The sequence below is a fragment of the Syngnathoides biaculeatus genome, chromosome 10, assembly GCF_019802595.1.
Source record: "Syngnathoides biaculeatus isolate LvHL_M chromosome 10, ASM1980259v1, whole genome shotgun sequence".
NCBI classification, from domain to species: domain Eukaryota; kingdom Metazoa; phylum Chordata; class Actinopteri; order Syngnathiformes; family Syngnathidae; genus Syngnathoides; species Syngnathoides biaculeatus.
In genome coordinates, this window is record NC_084649.1 from 18436498 (window position 1) to 18457045 (window position 20548).

The 20548-nt window shown below is 44.2% G+C and overlaps 1 protein-coding gene across 1 annotated transcript in view; it reads left to right on the forward strand.

The window, feature by feature from the left end:
* Positions 1-20548, forward strand: part of ca16b (carbonic anhydrase XVI b) — a 131509-nt gene that overhangs the window by 88017 nt on the left and 22944 nt on the right. The window contains exons 7-12 of the mRNA XM_061831416.1: positions 2873-3030; positions 5265-5457; positions 13178-13362; positions 17429-17537; positions 17874-17923; positions 18010-18730. Of these exons, the coding sequence (XP_061687400.1) occupies positions 2873-3030; positions 5265-5457; positions 13178-13362; positions 17429-17537; positions 17874-17923; positions 18010-18730 (1416 nt within the window). The remainder of the gene's footprint in view (positions 1-2872; positions 3031-5264; positions 5458-13177; positions 13363-17428; positions 17538-17873; positions 17924-18009; positions 18731-20548) is intronic.

Genomic DNA, 20548 nt, shown 5'->3' on the forward strand with positions numbered 1-20548 from the left:
CTCTGCTCAATGTAATCTCGCACCCCACAATGGACGTGGAGCGCAATTATTTGCGCCGAAGTAGACCTTTTGGTTTTCTTGTTAAAAATAAACGAGCGCACTGCAGACGAACACGCGGAGACACAAAGGATAAAATAAACTTTTATAAAAGCTCGACTGAGTTGTCTTCGGAATCAGAAATGGGTTCCATTTGTTCCAATGAAATTTCAACACTTAAAACTCCATGTGAGTAATCACAAGGAATAAAAAGTGATGCGCGCCTGTGATTTTTTTTCCTTTGTGTTTGTGTTTTTTTTTTTTTCATAGCAATTGTTCTTTTAAAGCTCATTGTAAAAATACAGCGACCCACTCCTGTGAACTTGCGCCGCCATTTCTCGGTAAGATGATTGGGACAGTACAAAAACAACTGATGGGAGGAGTGCAACATCACAATGTGATATTTTTATCTTCAGTTTTATAATAGTTCGCTACCAGTAATGGTCTTGGCAAAAAAAAAAGTATTCATGGTGAGAATCACAAAATCTTTTCATATACCTTCGACTTTGATTTGTCTTTTATCGACATCGACGAGACGTACGCGGCACATCACCTGCAGTGCAGACGAGCAGACGTTAGCCACGGCTGTTGCGTTGGTTGTAACACGTTTTCCAAATGGAGAGTTTTAAATGTACCATCAACTGAAAATCAAAAATAGGGTGATAAACTGCACTGTCGAGCAGAAATGGTGCAAATTTTGCATTGCTTATCCTTTCATCGTAAAATCTCTTTGCTCTTCTATTTGTTAGTCTTAGAGTATGCAGAGTTACTGGAGCTAATATTTGATGGCCCTCTTCCCCTTTCAACATGACTTTCCGTCAGTGCATAAATCAAGGTTCATAAAGACCCGGATTAAAGAGTTACAGTGAAGAAAATAAGTATTTGAACACACTGCTATATTCCAAGTTCGCCCACTCAGAAACCATGGAGGGGCGTGAAATTTTCATCGTAGGTGCATGTCCATTGTGAGAAAGATAATCTAAAAAGAAAAGTCCAGAAATCGCAATGTATGATTTTTTTGACGACTTATTTATGTGATACAGTTGCTAATAAGTATTTGAACACCTGAGAAAACCAATGTTAATATTTGGTACAGTAGCCTTTGTTTGCAATTACAGTGGTCAAACGTTTCCTGTAGTTGTTCACCAGTTTTGCACACACTGCAGGAGGGATTTTGGCGCACTCCTCCACACAGATCTTCTCTAGATCAGACAGGGTTTCTGGGCTGTTGCTGAGAAACACAGAGTTTCAGCTCCTTCCAAAGATTTTCTATTGGGTTTGGGGTCTGGAGACTGGCTATGCCACGCCAGAACCTTGGTAGCTCCTTGGTTTTCCTCGCTGTGAATTAATTTAATGAATTAGAGGAGAGACTGATAACCAGTCCACATCCAACATCAGTGTTTTACTTCATAAATGTGCTTCTGTAAAAATGGTCGGAAATTCCCACGAAGACAGGCCTAAAGCTTGTGACGTTCAAGATAATATAACCGCATGGAGCGATGTTGGATCAAAACCCTGCGGAGTTCCAATGGGCTTGTCACTTAAACGTCCCACATTTTGCTAAGCCAACTCTTTCTAGTATTTGGGTTGTTATATTTGCTTGATGTTTTTCCGCTGGGAGGCCTGAAATGAGGTCATTTGAATTTCTCAAGCTCATCTACATCACTAGTACAGATCACCGCCCCAGAGCCAGCCCTGTCAATGTAACAAACGTGTGTGCGTGCTCACAAGTAGTGAGGGTTCAGTCTTCTACACGGAAGCAACCCATTGGGGTTGGGGGGTCTTAGCCAAAGATGGACAAAGTGGAAACAAGACTGGGTCAAACAGAAGTACTGTTCCTCCCAGAAAGGCCGTTTCTGGACACTCTTGACAAAACCAAAGTGTTTTTTTCTTTATTTTTTTAAATGAAATTGATGATTTATAATAAGTCCATGTTAGAGAGTCACTCTATTGGAATCTCCATAGCCAAAATGCGGGACCTTTAAATTCATATCTTAGGTGAGCAAATCCTATGGCAATATGTCGTACAGTTTCGTTTTACGCCACAGTGTTTGCCCTCTCGCCCGCAAAGTGTGGTTGTGGCGTTTCTCGGCTCTCTTCCTGCTGCCGACTAAGCTATCCTCGCCTCCTCCCCCCGCGAGAGCGACTTTCCACTCCCTCATTATCCTACAGCCATCCATCTATCACCATCAGACCGACCCATGAGCGATATGGCACGTACACCGCCTCAACATGGGTGGGAAAAAAAAAAAAAAAAAAAACATCAGTGAAAACCGAATTTGACTGCGAGCTTCCGGCTTCCTATCGGATGCAAGCCACCGCGCCCCAAACTACTGTTATGATAAGGTCACAATCAAATAGATGTGACATAAACACACTCCTTATATGGTTTCAGAGGTTAGGACAGACCCAGCGGCAGAGGCCCCCCCACACGTCGTATTTGCGCGAGATAAAGGGATCTCCCCGTGTGTCGCAAACCGATTCTTGTTTGTTTGGTTTGCCTAGCCTGGTTGTGATCAGATAGAGCCCATCGAGAAATCATTCGTATCTCTCCTAATCCCCGTGTCCACAGTTGTTCCATGGTGCAAAACAGGCTAGCACCCAGCCTCAGATCAGTGCCAGAGCGTACAATTTTACCTGACTGAGCTCCCCTCTGCTCATCTCCCTCAGCCATCTGAGCACACAGCTCTCCGGTGATGGAGCTGTTTTCAAATGAGGCCGAGTGAGATGGAATCAGCTGAAAATAGGCATACATTTAACTCCAGACACGCATGGTATGAAAGATAAGGTGTTTTGGCTGGTAAACAACCTTGCGCTCTTCTTGTGTTGTGCCCAGAAAAGGAGACCAACCTCAGGTCATTCATCCTGAGGGACCTGCTGCCGTCATCTGTGGATAGCTATTACCGATACACTGGCTCTCTGACCATGCCCCCCTGCAGCAAGGTGGTGGAGTGGATCATCTTCTCCAGGCCGGTGTATCTTTCCCACTCACAGGTTGGTTTCCAGCTCAAACTTGCACGCTCCTGATGATTATTCTACATGCACGGTCAGATCCCATTTGCGCACCTCCCGTGGATTCCGTCCAACACTCGTGCAGCAAACGCTTCCTCTCATCTTTCCGTCTCGTTGTTTGTCCCTCTTGCAAGTTTTTTGCATTGGAAACCAACACTTCTACTGCTGCCATCCGTGGGGGACAACCATTCTAACACCCCCCCACCCCGCAAAAAAAAATTGTAATATGTTTTTCAATGGAAAAATAGGACTCTAAAGTATTGTACTTTAGAATAACATACTCAAACACACAGAATTTAACTTTAAAAGCGTCATCTTGTGCCTTTAATGCAGTGGTTCCCTTTCTGGTGTGTGCACCATAGCCACACGTGGGTGGTATAATACAGATTTCGACACTATTTTTTATTTATTTATTTGTAATTATTATTGTACAAGTATTTATTTATATATTTAGAGAAATATGGAGTTTAAGATAATAAATAATTAGTGTAATATATATTATTGATACTATATTTTATATAACAATTATATATATATATATATATTATATATATATATATATATAATTCATTCAATTCAGAGCAAATAGAACAATTCTTGTAAAGAACACTGTGGGAGCTAATATTAGTCATATTATTCAGAGGATAAAGAATACGTGCCTGTGACTGTTGTCTTATTGCCCATCTACATGTGCTCCTACTGTGTTTGTGTTCACATATACTTTGGCTAAAGGCTTATATGCTTGGTTCATCAGCCCATGGCCTTATGCTTTGTGTCTTACTATTAATCTAGGAGAAATGTCAAAAGGCAAAATTACGTGGTAATACAAAATGTGTAATTTTTATTTTATGATTAGTTGAACAGTAAACATCAATAGGGAGTGGCAATAAACAGTTTGAAGGAATCACTCGGCTTTTTTTTTTTTTTTAAATTGTTCACTATCTGCCAAACTGCTGCTCCTTGTGAGGTTCGCTGCAGACATCTTTTACTCAAATCAAGTTTTCACTTGCAACTCAAGACAAAAATAATCGGAAAACCAGTGGCTCACACAACCATCCTGTGGTTAACTGTTTAGTTGTTATTTTTCCTTAACCTACTTTAGGCTGCTTTTGTTTATTTTGTTAGGTAACACGTTCCAAATCATACCTGTGCAATTTTTACTGATGCCCCGTGCGGGCGGGGGGCATTTTGCTATAATTCCTGTTGGGCAGCCAAATATCCTCTAGGGTCCTTTGTACCGTAGAAATGTGCAGAGCTCAGTGGAATTTTGTTGTCCGGCAGTCAGAGTATTGACCACGGCAAAAATGTTTGTTTCACCAACGCGATCTTTTATGAACCTGTAATTCACCTCTCTAAGCACGCATCAGGCTCATTGATTCCACACTATCCGCGTGGCGTAGTCATTATTGCATGTGGTCACAGATCAGTCATGGTAATCAGCGGCTGTACATTTACCCTATTGAGAAGTTACAAGACCAAAGATGGAGTCAGTCCACTAATTTGAGGTATGTGCGCATCCTTCAGATGCTCGCGGATGTGCCGCCGGCCACGGTATTATCATCACCTGCTGCCAGAACATGTGCCCCATTTAGAAGACAGTAAAAGGCGCAGGATTTGATGATGGGGTCAGCCGTTTGCTCCTCTGCGCCGCGCTCACACAAGCTGTGGGAGCCGTACCCCATTTTCGTTATCGCTCAGGAGAATAGCGAGTTGAAGATGAGTTTTGCAACAGCATAATGGTCCGAAAACACAGAAGGAAATCGACAACAGATTAGCGTTGCGATGCTGTGGCACGACCGCGAGAGAACTATTCGCACCAGACATGCCAGGAATATTGCTGAACTGCAACTGTTTTGTCAATTGGAAATGTCCAAAAATCATCCTGATTGTTGTGCAATTAAAGGAAACATTTGGGTGAGGTTTTTGCTGCCAAGGAAAGCTCAACCAGTCACTAAACCCCCCCCCCAGGGGTTTTGCTTACTTTTTCCGCTCTGTCCTGTGTCCCTTTGTTTGTGTGCTATTAGTTTAAGCAGACTGATTTATTGATTGCGATGAATATCGGAGCACACTCAATGACCAATTTATGGAGAGATTTATTAAGCTCCAAAGGGTTCACACACATTTTCCTCCCACTGTAATTGCATGGTATAGATGTTCCTCAGGCACACAGGGAAAAAAAAAAAAAAAATCTTATTCCCTCCTTCCCTCCCATGCAGCTGGAGGCCTTCTACTCCATATTTACAACTGAGCAACAGGACCACGTCAAGTCTGTGGAGTATCTGAGGAACAACTTCCGTCCCCTGCAGGACCTTGATCATAGGAAAGTGTTCAAGTCTGCACTGACGGATGCCTGGCAGAAGGACTTGACTGACATTCACGGGAGCAGCCATAGCACTGAGGCGTCTCGAGGTGAGCTCCTGTCTGCACCAGCACCGCCCGTATCTACTGTATACTTGCGTCGTTAGCTATTAGGGTTGCACACTTAATTCAATTTTGAAATAATTCCTTTTTTAGCACTTCAAATATGGGCACTGCTGCATAGAAAAAAATGCTTCCTTGGCAGTAGTACCTGCAACTTGATCAGCCTGCCACTCGGGGCGCGAATGTATGGTTAAGATTTCATTAAAAGTCATGTGTCATGCCTATAAACATTCTAAAATAGATATTGTAAGGAAAAATACATATAACACTATTCACTTCAATGTCCATACGATAAAATAAATATGAGCGGAGAGCGCGTCATCCATGCGCAAAGTTGCGGAAATCTCCTTCGACATCCAAGTGGTAGCCAAATTGCCTGCAACGTCTGTCCATTACGTCACACGTGTGCCACCTACTGTGGGACACGTAAGCTCTTTTCAAAGACGAGAACATCTCCCAATCAAGTTAAGTGACTGGGGCAATATTACACCTATCGTTTCGAGCCATATTAAGATGATATGCGGATCACTTCTAACTCACAACAGACTGCCAGACAGTATGTATGAGCCAGCCTGGCTGAAGCCGTGCCTTGTCCGTGGCGCACGAGGCGCCGCCGAAGTCGCGCTCAGTGCTGACGGGCACATCGACACATTTAGCACCCCTGACTTACATACGCGGATCTTTTGTTTCCATTCTGAGAGGATTACGCCCCCCTCCCAAGCTATTTTTTTTTTTAGTAGTTGTATACATACCTACCTATCATTTGGAACCCACGAAGCTCTCGTCTTTTGCACTCGTGCAATCCATTTTTCACGAACAGTATGAAGAATCCATCCTCCTGAGTGTTCGAACAATATCCAACAATCCAACGAGCCGCCATTTTGGCTAACACAAAGAAACACGAACAAAGAGCTATCTTCCAGCAGGCAAAACTCGTCAAAACATTCAAGACCACCTGAATGGGCGTCTGTTGCTAACGCCACTTCCTGCTTCTTCTCGAAAATAAATTCCTCGAGAGGATTTTCATGGCGGGAGTGACAAAAAGTCATATACATCAAAATCATGTCGTGTGGTGGGGGGGAAAAAAAAGATGGGTCCATTCTGGCTGCCTTTTTTTCATTAATAGAAATCATGCATTTCATGACAGTGGACCTTTAAAGGGCCTGCAGTGCGCTCCTGTGCGGCTGCTTTGACTTCAACTTTTCGTCTCGTCTAACCACAATGTAAAAATGGCAAAAGCAAAAACAGAGAAATCACAACCGTGGAGTAGAACCATACAGCATTGACCAATTGTCAAACAGAACAACGGCAATGTACCATCCTTGGCAATTCACTCAATTGATGAAGGGGATATTCAAATGAAAAGGGGGTTATTGCCTTCTTTGCATAAACTGTATTTGCAACGATGAAGTCGCAATTCGGGATTGCACTTTGCAATCCAAAGTAAAGCAAATTTATTTATATGGCGCATTTCATACAAAACGTGACTCAGTGTGCTTTGCATGATTGAAACCATTCAAATACAAAGAACAAAAAAACATTTGAAAATAAAAGCATAATCAAAAATATGTACATTGCAAGAAATAATTAATAATAGCCATAGCACATTAGTCAATTAGCGCTTGCTGAAGTAGTCTTTTTTGGGGTTATATATTTTTAAAATTCTCATTATTAAGATTAGGTTAGATTAGATTAGATAAGATAATTTTGATCAGAAAATTCTTCCATATTGTTGGTTAAGAAGTAGTGCAATAAAAATGTGTTTTTTCCCCTAAACAAGGACCAGTCCTGATTAATATATAACAAAAATATGTATTGATTACAATGTCGATAAAATTAATAATTTCGGGCATAATCGTTCAGACCCATCAGTTATGTTATCTATACACCTTTAGACTTTATCCAGGTGACTACATTTGTGCCACTGTGCGGAAACTTGATAACAATTATTTTTTTGTTTTTTGCTTTTTTTTGTAATATTTTGTGTTTGGCAGCACGGTGGCTCTGCTGGAAAGCATGAGCCTCACAGTTCTGAGGTCCCAGGTTCAATCCCGGCCCCGCCTCTGTGGAGTTTGCATGTTCTCTCCACACCTGCGTGGGTTTTCCCCGTGCACTCCGACGTCCTCCCACATCCCCAAAACATGCAATATTAATTGGACACTCTAAATTGCCCCAAGGTGTGATTGTGAGCGCGGCTGTTTGTCTCCATGTGCCCTGCGATTGGCTGGCAACCAGTTCAGGGTGTACCCTGCCTCCTGCCCGTTGACAGCTGGGATCGGCTCCAGAACTCCCGTTGACCCTTGTGAGGATAAACAGCAAAGACAAATATGGATGGATGGATTCTAATTATGAGCGTATGAGCGGGTAATTTTATCACTTGATTTAAAACAAAAAAAAACAAAAAGGCAACTTTTGTGTTATTGTGGTCTTATTCTTATAATACTAAAACATTATTCTCAAGCATTTATATAATATTCTCATAGGATTAAGATCCATCAGACTTATTTTTTTTTTAATCCCAACCTTTTTTTTTTCATGATAATGTCTTTATTCTTTTAATATTTCAATTTATCCTCACGGAATTACCATTTCTATTGAATTACATTTTTTTACTTCTTTATTCTTTTCTTTTTTTATATCAACACTTCTTTTTAATTTAATTGACAGTTGAGATAGGGTCCCGCGCTTGTGAGGATAAGCAGCTAAGAAAATGGATGGATGGATATTTAGGGTTTGACTGGATCGGTGAATCTCCCAGATCCATATGCAATATATAAAATATGTTGTAGACACCTTGTAAAAAACATTTAAAATTATATATATATATATATATATTATATATATATATATAGTAAAGCGTTGGCCTCACAGTTCTGAGGTCCCGGGTTCGATCCTGGACCCGTGTGTCTTGAGTTTGCATGTTCTCCCCATGCCTGTGTGGGTTTCCTCCGGACACTCCGGTTTCCTCCCACATCCCAAAAACACGCAACATTAATTGGACACTCAAAATTGCCCCTAGGTGTGATTGTGAGTGTGGCTGTTTGTCTACATGTGCCCTGCCATTGGCTGGCAACCAGTTCAGGGTGTACCCCGCCTCCTGCCCGTTGACAGCTGGGATAGACTCCAGCACTACCCGTGACCCTCGTGAGGATAAGCAGCTAAGAAAATGGATGGATCGATCTATATACAGTGTATATATACAGCGTATAAATATATATATAGTATATCCCACAAGCTTCAGATACATTTAAATGTATTAAAACACACTTCAACTCATCAAGACATAATTATTGCGCGTGTCTTTAAAAAGTAAGACTCGGCGGGGGTGACGCGACGTTGCCAAACGCGGCGCTCCACAGCAGCGCCTGCGTGTATGTGCTCGCCTGTGTTTAGCTGCTCTTCCGGCCCCCACTAAATGACTGAAAGGTGCCGCACAAACTGCGGCTCCCTCTCCCCGCATCGTCGAGCATTACAATAACTATTCTATAAACATAAAACTGTTAAAAATCTGCACTACAGCGGGGGCACGAATGCCGAGCCGTGATGTAGCGAGACGGCACTCCAGCAGTTTAATCTACTGGAAAGGAAAGAGACTTGACAGTGCCTCTGCTGGTTGCATCTCAAGTAGTACATACAGTATCACTGCGCATTGAATGAAGGCATTAATGTACAGTCAGTTCCACGCAATCAACCAAATTCTTCATTGAATGGATTATTATAACCCTGACTGCTGCCTGTACACATCACCACATGCAGCCAATGCCGTCCTAAATGCTTCTTGAGCTCAGTTGGCAAAAGAAAAAAATGGAATGCGCCCCCCAAAGATATGCAATTCAAAAAAAGATCCAGAAGCTGAGCAAAATCATAAAACGGCTGCTGTTTGTGACGATAGTAATTACCTTAAATTGTTGCAAATTTACACTTCAAGGTTATCCCGATAGGCAATTTTTCTGCACCCATTTTGACATGCGGTATAATCGCAGGGTAAACAGAGGCGTAATTGATCATATTCACAAGGGTTCTCATCTATTCAATGTGTCACTGTCATTTCGGCGCACACCCTCGTGCGCAATTACAACCCTGGCCCACCTAAATGGAACAACAAGGCCACGTTTAATGTCATTAATTACACGTGTGTGTACACTGCATTAATGTGTCATAATGACTTCCGCGTGCCTCTGTGCATGTCGAATGAATGAGTCGAAATATATGAAATGTAGTCGGAGGTTTGTTGATTTTCCAGCGCGTGCTTGTTTCCAGTTGTCCTTCATATATCCTTTATGTACAGCATCAGCCGCGTCGGGTGCTGTGGCAATTATAGCGTACGACAGTTAAGCCCGAAATGATGAAAAATCTTCACAGCAATTTTCGCCCGTTTGTTTATTTATTTTGACAAAGGGCAATCTTTGCTAACTTTACTAACAGATCCGGGTGCATTCTAGCGTGATCGTGACCGTTCGACTCAACTACGCATTTAGGACGAAACGGACGGTCAGACAGACCGGGAGAAAGAAATCCATCCATCCATTTTCTGTCGAGTCATTGGTGAGATGGACCTTTCTGACCTGCCAATCACTCGTACAATAATAGCCAATCAGATAGCTGCATTGTCTTTAACCCTGGCTTGTCACGCCCCTGCCACATTGTTGTCCCACAAGCAATCCTGGTTGTCAGTAGCGTGCACTTGGAAAAGTTAATGTTACGGAGAAAATGGTCCTCAGATGCACTTGGGGAACGTGCAATTCTGATGAAAGATAACCTGCTAGGTTACAAGGGGACCGGTTGATTCATTTTCCAAAGCCTAAAACAGTTGATGAAGTGTTTTCGATGGATTAAGGCTTGCGGAAGACTGCACGTACAACGAAATGTGAACAATATCAACAAACACAAGGCTGTATGAAGGTAAGGGAGGGAGAAGTAACTTCTCTGAGTTTGATTGAATTATTATCAGTGCTTTACACATGGCAGGAGAACAACTTTTATTTTGTTAGTGTATCACTGACCTGCTGAATGAAATGTGTCGTGTTTTTTGCCGAATAGTCAGGTGAGGGATACGTAAATGTGCCATGTCATGCAAGAGAAATGTCTATTTGCATCACATCGGACTTCTAAGACAGAGCACTGGGTTTGATTACGAGCCAAGTCAAATGAATACACCCACTCACTTCTAAAGACTACAGTGATATTACTCGTGATCTTTCCAAGTAAAAAGTACTCACCCTGCTTTACATGCGCAGTACGATTGCACTATTTAATCCTGTTGGGTTTTAATATGAAGTTTGTGAGGCATCAAACTCTTTTGCATCGATCGCCAACGTTTCGCCGTAACTGACATCGCGTCCTGCTCCGTCCAAAAATCTTTATTCTGTGTACATATCCTTGCATGAAATAGTTGAGACCTCTCTGTAAAACTCTCTTGGACAAGTCTGCCGCATTTGGCAAAAAACATACCTCAATATTATCTGGAATACGCGTTAGAGAATCGACTTCAAGCCTGTTCTGTTCAGTCGGCATTTTGCATGTGAGCAGTGTAGCTTGTGGGACATGGCAACTGTAGCTAAGTGGGCGGAGCTTAGGTTCGCCAGTCGGAAAGGTTCATTGGGTGAGAGTTGCGATAGACCCAGGAATCTTCCCCAACTAATAGCAGGGCGTCAAATATTTTTGTTTTAATTTTATGAATAGTAAATAGACTGCACTTCTATAGCTCTTTAGATACACTATCCCAACGGCGAAAGCGCTTTTACAAAACCTCACATTCACACACACATTCATATCATCAAGGGAATCATGTTTATGAGAGGTAGGATTTAATAAAAAAGGAAAAAGTTCATATACACCCTGATGGCTCCAAAAAGAATCTTCTTATTTCTCCTTGGGCAGACGTTTTATGTGAGCTATACATATACATTTCTCTCAGAAGTTTTGTCGGTAAATATATACAAAACAATACTTTCCGAGAAAGAGAACTCCTGTACTGTACTGGATTTACGTTGGGGGAGGGGGTCCACATTTTGTCATGCTTGTAACATTTGCTTTCCTGTCCACCCCCAAAGCTCACTTTTCCTGTGATTGGCCATCGCCTGAAAGCCAAGGCTTTCATTTTGTCCGCATCCACTCCCTGAGGCGGTTTTGTTTGGCGCACAATATGTATTTTCAATACAATCACCTCCCCTTTCCGGAACCCCCGATGTACATCTGGCATTTAAAAAACCAGTCGTTCTGCACGATTACAGAAAATAAGAAGCCGCCTCGAGTCCGGGACCGACGGAGATTAATGAGGAAGACCGTAACACGGTGTTGTCGAAGGGAAAATTGATTGGGAATGCTCGTGATGAAGTTGGAGCTCTCTAACGAGGCCGATCGGCCATCATCGTTAATATGTGGCGCGGCTATAATAGAGGCACACAAATGAAGTTGCGAAATTACTTCGGTGGCGTTAGGTCAGCGTGCGAAATGAATGTGGCCCGGCGTCGTCTTATTTTTCTCCCAAAAGCAAATACCTCAACCCCGCACAAAAAGCCTTTCCAGCAGCTCTGTCTGGCTCCTTTTCTGGGTAGCGTGGTCACATTTCCTTTTTCTTTTGGCTCCGGAAAAAAAAAAAAAAAAGAATGCTTATTGAGGGAACAACAATGTGGATGTTTTATCGTCAGTGGTGACAGCTTGTCAAGGTTTTGTGTGCGTGTATGTGGGGGTGTATTTATCTGTGCTCAATAAGTGTGAGGTAGACAATGTTTTTGTGACGGGGCTGCACCTTGGCTGAATTGCTTCAACTTTTAAAGCCAAGAAAGCTGTTAAAGTTGCTTTTTATGAAGTTCGCTTTCATTGTGAGTTTTTTTTTTTTTTTTGTCAAATTGCGATATGCGGCACAATGTGACCAAGGACTATCTGACTACTCTACAGCGATTTCATACGGGTAGCCCATACGTCCCAAACAAATAAGAATCAAACTGCAGTCGATTTGAAACATAATTCCCCCCCCCCCCCGACCCCCCGAGGCAGATACGCTAAATAATGAATGTCACACAAGAAAGCCGAGGACTTCAAAACATGACGGCGTCTTCTTCTTTCATTAAACATTAAGCTTCTGACACCCGACATGTGAAAGGTTCAAATACAATTCGCGCATTGTCACACTTCATCAACACCCCCGCCAAGGATTTCCTCGCGTTCACTCCCAAGCCACCCACCGACTGAGAATATACGCGTTAGGTGTTGTGTGCGTCTGTGTGTATAATACATATAACATATGGGGGAGCGGTGGGGGGGGGGGAGTCTTTTCTCCATATGTATGTCTTGTCACGGCACCATCGTTTGCGCTGTTCCCTCACGCCGTAAATGATTGTGACAATTTCAATTTGTCGGTAAAAAGCCGTGTGGACTTGATTAGTTGACATTGTTTCCTGATTGCCGTTGCCCCGTTGTGCTCGGGGGAGGACGTCCAGATTGTCAGAGTGGCGGCAGGCTCGCTCGGTAGCCACGCCGCAGCCTATACTGCCACCTTGAGGTCGCTGTGCGTGCTATCGTCCCCCCCCCCCTCCCCCCACCTGCCTCCTGGAAGAGATTTTTCACGGCAACAATGGAACTCTTGTTTTCTTGGCGCACACGATAGAGAGACACAGTTGTTATTTGGACCCCCGTGCATAATTATGGTCAAGCCTTTCATCTTCCCTCCGTGTCGAGATGCTGAAAGCGTTTCTTTCTCACGCAGTGTGCAGCAGCGCCCCAGTGAGCATGAAGATCCAACCGCTGAACCGGACGGCCCTGACGGTGACCTGGGAACGCCCCCTGACCGTGTACCACCCGCCCATCATCAGCTACATGGTGTCCTACAGCTGGGTGAAGCGCGACGTCCCCGATGAGGAAACCTTCACCAAGATGGGCGATCAAAGCATGGTGAGCGCCCTTCGAAAAGATGCAACTGGATAATGTAACCAGGAAAGAGAATAAGTCGTCTCGAACGATTTTCGCAACGTGGATCCTAGTAACAGGATCAGTCGCTGTGAATGGAAGAGGTGACAGGTTATGAGGAACTCTGCATGTACCTGGTGGTTGTTATCAAAGCCGGGACCACCTCCCACCCTGTCGCTCACGTTTAGGTGAGGAGGCGCACAGGCCTGTCACATTTACTGACAGATTGATCCATAATGCATGTCCGGGCCCACCTGGGGGTCCCCCTTTTAGGACGATCTGTTGCATTTCCATTAGTAGGGTTTAACATTTAGACTGGTACATGGAGGACTAATATGAAACTTATAAATAAAGGAAAAAAAATGGAAGCGAACATGGATTTTTCCTATATGTCAACTTGTGGGCGGCACAGTGGCTCAGCTGGTAAAGCGTTGGTCTCAAAGTTCTGAGGTCCCCGGTTCAATCCCAGGCAGTAATTGGACACTCTAAATTTCCCCTAGGTGTGATTGTGAGTGCGGCTGTTTGTCTCTATGTGCCCTGTGATTGGGTGACGACCAGTTCAGGGTGTGCCCCGCTTCCTGCCTATTGACAGCTGAGATAGGCTCCAGCACTCCCTCCAACCCTTGTGAGGATAAGCGGCAAAGAAAATAGATGTCTGGATGGATGGATTTACAGGTCACCCTTGTCAGTAACCACATCATTTAAGACAGGGGTGCCCAGACTTTTTTACCCCAAGATTTACTTTTTAAGCAGCCAGCTCTTGTCAACTTGTACTCTTTTGGAATGCCGGAGAGTGTGAGATTGTTTTGGTCCATGCATCCAAGATGTCGGACCAGGACAAGGGCCTGGTTCACAATTTCTGTTCTATTTTTCGAACCCAAATTGTACAACGGGACACAAAGGGACTTCCTCTAACCTTTTCCAATTTTTGAAAGCACAGATGTGTCCAAAATATCACACACGATATACAATGGATATCATAAATCTACACACCCCCGTTCAACCGGCAGGTTTCTGTAATTTAATAAAATAAACCAAAGCTTATGCTGTAGGATGTGACGACAGAAATTTCATGAAAAGTCGACTAAAACATCTGAACTTGATTTGGGGTTCAGGAGAGGTGGACTGACCCCCATTTAACTTGTGTTGAGCCGCATCCCGAGTTATAAAAGGGCGAGCACGCTGGAAAGGGTTGACATCTTTTCAGTTGACTTGTACAGGTCATAGGTCGCTGCGGCACGGTGGATCAGCTTGTGGATCCCGGCCTCGCCTGTGTGGAGTTTGCAGGCTCTCCCTGTGCCCGCGTGGGTTTTCTCCAGCTACTCCGGTTTTCTCCCACATCCCAAAAACATGCAACATAAATTGGACGCTTTAAATTGCCCCTAGGTGTGATTGTGAATGCAGCTGTTTCTCTCCATGTGCCCTGCGATTGGCTGGCAACCAGTTCAGGGTGCACCCCGCCTCCTGCCCGTTGACTGCTGGGCTAGGCTCCGGCACTCCCTGCGACCCTTGTGAGGATAAGCGGCAAAGAAAATGGATGGTGGGATGGACGGATGGAAGGTCATAGGTCACATTTATGGTTGAAAATGATTTCTCCTTGTGTCCTTTCTTTCCTGGCAATTTAACAGGGAAAGGAACAATATTGACAAATTAAAATGGCTGAAGAATCACGTGTTTAATCACTACCAGTAAATGTAATGACTTTATCATATACAGTACATAAACCTACCATGATTATAAAATATTGACAGCGAAGGGGGGGAGGAAAAAAAAATCTTGTCGAGAGTGATATTTCTAATGTCTTATCCAAAAAGCCTATCCAGTCAGTGGAATAGAGCCCGTCTCCTTTCCGGAGTCTAATTTCCAAGCCCTCAGCACAGCTTTTGGCTCCAGTCGTCATGTTCACTCTTAACTTCAGATGGCTCCTTTTGTCTTTTCCGACATTCAGCGACTCTACAGAAAATCTATCCTGCAGGGCTTACACCTACAGGCATGTTCTTCCACACACGAGATAACTCCGCTCTCGGCTACTGCCGTCTTCTGTTTGTGGGAATCCAACACCCAGCTGCGCCTCCCTATAAAGCCCGCTGACCCCCCCAGCAAGCTAGCACAATGTACCACTGCTTTTATTTTTTTTTTAAACCCAAACAGCACAATTTTTTTTTTTTTTAGTTGCCCATTGGTTTAGAAGCCTGCGATCTGCTCTCGGGTGCCTGTCGGCCCAACGCTGTTAGTCATTGAAAAGTGGCGATGGAGTGAAAACCAAAAACTTCAAGTGCACCACTACACCCCCAGACTGAATGTGAACTTTCTCAGGGACTGGGAAGCATTCTGTTACCATTAGCTTGTGATGAATGGATTGTATTTTAAGTTGGGCTTGTTTTCAATGAGCAAGTAGGATTCTAGTGACGGCAATTCATCTTGGCTTATATCATGACTTGCATGAAAATCTATATAATTAAATTTGGTCTAATGTCGAGAAAACACATGGGACACCACTTTCCCAGAACTTGGAAAAGACTAAATGCAGAACAGATTGTGATGAATACTAAGATGAATCGGAGCTGTCCTCATTTTGAGGAGCACTGATACTTGATATGAAGAAGACTTTATTATTTTTTCAAACTTGTATTGAACTTTCTATGTAGCTTTGCCTGCTGCGCAACCTCAGAGTTGTCTGTTGACTGTTTTTTTTTTTTTTTTTTTTAAGGATTTCAGTGGATTGTCTCCTTGCTTTCACTGGCTTTAATTAATTTCATGTGATTGTACATTTATAGCGCAGACGCTTAATTCGGCTGTCAACGTTGTCGCACGCCACCGATGCATTAATGCTGTCACTTTTATTGAGAGCAGTCTCTCAAGTTCCCGCTCGGCTGTCAGTCCTTATTATTCTCGCTTAATATTCATTTCAAGTCTCAGTTTCTATATCTGTACACCTTTTATCCGAATTGTCTTTGCGAAATACAAGCGGCTGCCTTTTCGAAGCGAGTCCTGCTGCCGAGTTGTAGATGTGGAGCTCAAGCTAACTGAGCAGCTACACTATGTGGAGCGATAAATATTTTGATGTGGCCTAACTCAACCAGATAGCCACTATGATTAATAACCTTAAAGGTCAAGTGTCATCCCTATAAACATTCTAAAATAGATATTGTAATGAAAAATACATATAACATTATTCACTCCAATGTCAAAACGAAAAAATAAATATGAGCGCAGAGCGCGGCATCCGTGCGCAAAGTTGCGGAAGTGTCATTCGAAGACATCCAAGTGGTCGCCATATTGACTGCATCCCCAGTCCGTGACATCACCCTGGACATTTGCCATTAAAAACGCGGTGGACCCTACTATGGGAGACGAACATGCCCCTTCTGACACGGAAGCTCTTTTTGAAGACGAGAACATCACACAACCGAGTGACGTTATCAGGGCAATATTACACTATTGTTTCGAGCCATATTCAGATGATATGCGATCAAGGCCAAACCGCCTCCCTGTCCTGATGAGCCATCGCGGCCCGGCGCCTTGAAAAGCCACCCCGGTCGACAAGGCCGAGCCGGCTGCCACCCTGGCCGAAGCCGTGCTCGTCCGTCACGGCAGCCTTCGCGGGCGAGCCGACACGGAAGCCGTGCGACGCGCTGTTATACGTACGCAGTTCCGTTGTTACATTATGAGAGACGGATTGCGCAGTCCGACTCAAACTATTATTTTTTTTTTTTTGTAGCTGTATACACACTTATCTGTCATTTGGAACCCACAAAGCTCTCGTCCTCTGCACCCGCGTGCAATCAATTTTTCACGACGAACCGGGTCTCTTACAAACCTATGAAGGCCATGTTCGTCACTTCCTCCTTCTTCTTGAAAACAAATCCCTCGAGATGATTTTCATGGTGGGAGTTACAAAAAGCTGTATACGTCAAAATCCCGTTTTGTGGTGAAAAAACGGATGGGTCCATGTCGGCTGCCGTTTTTCCATTAATAACATACTAAAAATCATGCATTTGGTGACAGTGGCCCTTTGAATTTGTGTATTTTTTGTTTTGTTTTCTTGCAGAAAGCAGTCATCACTAATGTGTCACCGGATGTGCTGTACCTGTTCAGGGTGCAGGCGGTATGTCAGCATGACCTGCGCAGCGACTTCAGCCTAACTCTCCTCTTCAGAGGTGCCTATTTGTTTTTTTTCCCCTGCTCAAATAATCTCTAAGCCATTTATTTTGAAGAATAATGTAGCCATTAAATGTTATTGAATGCTTTTGCGATTATAGTTTATGGCGTGTGTGTACTTTAAACTATTAATGAGCAATTAAACATTTTTAAGGGTAGGCTCAATCACTTGCTTTCATTTGATCTATTTGCAGCATTAAGTTTTAGATTTACACTTTTTTTTTTTTTTTTTTAATGTGCCATGGATTTGCCATTTGCGCGCCACTATTTTAATTAACATGACCCACAGCGGCCTTGGCATTTAATTTCCCGTTTGTACATTCTCTTCCTTTCAGCCAACACCACGAGAATATTTGAAGGTTCTCGTATAGTGAAGACCGGGATCGTAAGTTAACCAGTAGATGGCAGTGCAAGTGTATCGCCCAATGGAAACCATTTGGGTAGTAACCTTGCATACTCTGCCTCTCTCAGCCGACAGTGTCACCAGTGTCATCAGCCGACATGGCTCCCATAAGCTCCGGTTCCTCCACATGGACGTCCTCCGGCATCCACTTCTCCATTGTCTCCATGGCAACCGGACTGGGACCATCCTCCAGCGGAAGCCAGGCCACGGTGGCGTCGGTGGTTACGAGCACGTTCCTGGCAGGCTTGGGCGTCAGCGGGGGTGTCATCTCGTCGTTGCCCAGTTCCGTTTGGCCCACAAAGGTTCCCCGGGTCACGCAGAGCGCCCCCCGCTCGTCCACCCCACCCGCCAAGCCCAGCACGGAGGAAGTGGCGCCGCAGGCCACGGAGACCGACGCCCCCGCTGAGGAGAACCGGCCCGCGCCCAAGGGCGAAGAGGAGGAAGACAACGAGGGGGACGGGGAGGGAGAGCAGGAGGACAGGGGTGCGGAGAAGAAGAAAAAGGCCAAAACGCCCCCCACCCATGAGGAAACGCAGGCCAACAGCACCTTCGCCAAAGAGTCCGTCCTGCCCACCCCTGCGTCCACAGCCAAAGAGAAAGCCACGGCGCCTGCGGGCACGGCGGACGGCCACCTGACCCCCCCGTGGGAAAACCTCACAGACGCGGACGTCGTCACCACTCAGGACCCTCGTAACGACAGCGCAGAGATGCAGATTCCCCGGAGCGCCACGCTATCACCAAAGATCAGCAGTGACGGCAAGAGTCTTTGGCCGTTCTCGGTCCATACTGGTGAGGTCACCTTCCTCACACAGGCACGCACACACTCCTCCCTTATCAAGCGAGATCCCATCGTCAGATCGTAAAAGTGTGAACATGCTCGGTCGCTCCCACAGACTGCTTTGGCATAACAAATATCCTGTTTCAAGTCCCTTCTCAGTCAAAAAACTGAGCTCTATTGTAGGTCTCGTTGTATTCCAACAACACAGAAGCCTGAGGGCAGATGCCTGCTCGAGGTGTTGTGCCTCAAGGTTTTCCTCTGGGGCTCCTTCTAAAGAGTTTGCTTTGAGAGGAAGCTGATTTGGGTCTTTTTATTGCATTTTTATCTTACAGCGTCGGATGCGGCATGTGTAGCTTTAATAATGAATTAGTGCGCCGTCTCTGTTATGTTGCTACACTATGAAAATGTCACATTAACAGCAAAATGGGTGTAGTTGAGAAAATCAAGTCATATCTTGAGAATAAGGTCCTAATACATGAGGGTGTGGGGGGGGGCAGTGTGTCACAACACATGAAATAGATTGGAAGCTCAACACTATTATGAAAGATATTTTTTTTCATATTCAGGCGGGACGGTGGATCAGATGGAAAACGTTGGCCTCACAGTTCTGAGGTCACTCGGGTTTCCTCCCACATCCCCAAAAAAAAAAAAAAAAAAAAAACAAGCAACATTAGTTGGACACTCTAAATTGCCCATAGGTGTAATTGTGTGTGTGACTGTTTGTCTCTATGTGCCCTGGGATTAGCCAGCAAACAGTTCAGGGTGTACCCCGCCTACTGGCCGTTGACAGCTGGGATAGGCTCCAGCACTCCCCGCGACCCTCCTGAGGATAAGCGGCAAAGAAAATGGATGGATGGATGGATGGTTTAACCAGGAAAGCATCACTAAGATTTAAAATGACAAGTGTCCTGGTTCTGGACAACAAGCAACAACAACAACACACAAACAAGCATCGCAATCCAAAATAAGTAGGCATATCGACATATCGAGTGAAATTGGCAATTGGCAACAAATAAACTCTCCATCATCTGAGTCGCTTATCCTCACAAGGGTCGCAGGGATAGGGTTTCAACCCCAGCTCTCTTTGGGCAGGGGGCAAGTTATACCCTGAACTGGTTGCCAGCCAATTGCAGGGCACAAAGAAACAACTAACCATTTGCATTCACAATCATACCTACGGGCAATTAAGAGTCCCCAGTTAATTACAAAAAAACTGATAAAATCCAAAAATTCATTTTTTTTACATCACAGTTTCACAATTCTATAATCTTTCAATATTTTCATGAATGTATATTTGAACAAAAGCAGTTTTCAACAACAGCACATTTTTGCTTCCACGATCAAATCTTAATCTTTCAATTTGTTGGTGTCTTTGCCGTCCGTAGTTGCTGTTCTTCTGAAGGACGACTACTTTGTGCAAAGTGAATCCTCTAAATTGCGCCGTTGGCGTAATTGCGAGTGGGCTGTTTTTCTCGATGTTCCCTGCGATTGGCTGGCAACCAATTCAGGGTGTACACCGCCTCCTGCCCGTTGACAGCTGGGATAGGCTCCAGTGCTCCCCGTGACCCTTGTGAGGATAAGCAGCTAAGAAAATGGATGGCTGGATTTTTCATATTCATATTAAGGTCTTTTTAATTATTAAGAATCCACGCTATCTTTGCTCTCTGCTCACCATGCATACCACCACCCACACTCTCCGTTGCTGCAGTTTTATTAACCTCTCCGTTCCCAAAGTTCACACGACTTTTGGTCGAGGATTTTTTTCAATTTTCTGGCTCAAACAACTGGAACGCTGCAACAGAAAAATAAAATGTATCTCAATTGATTCA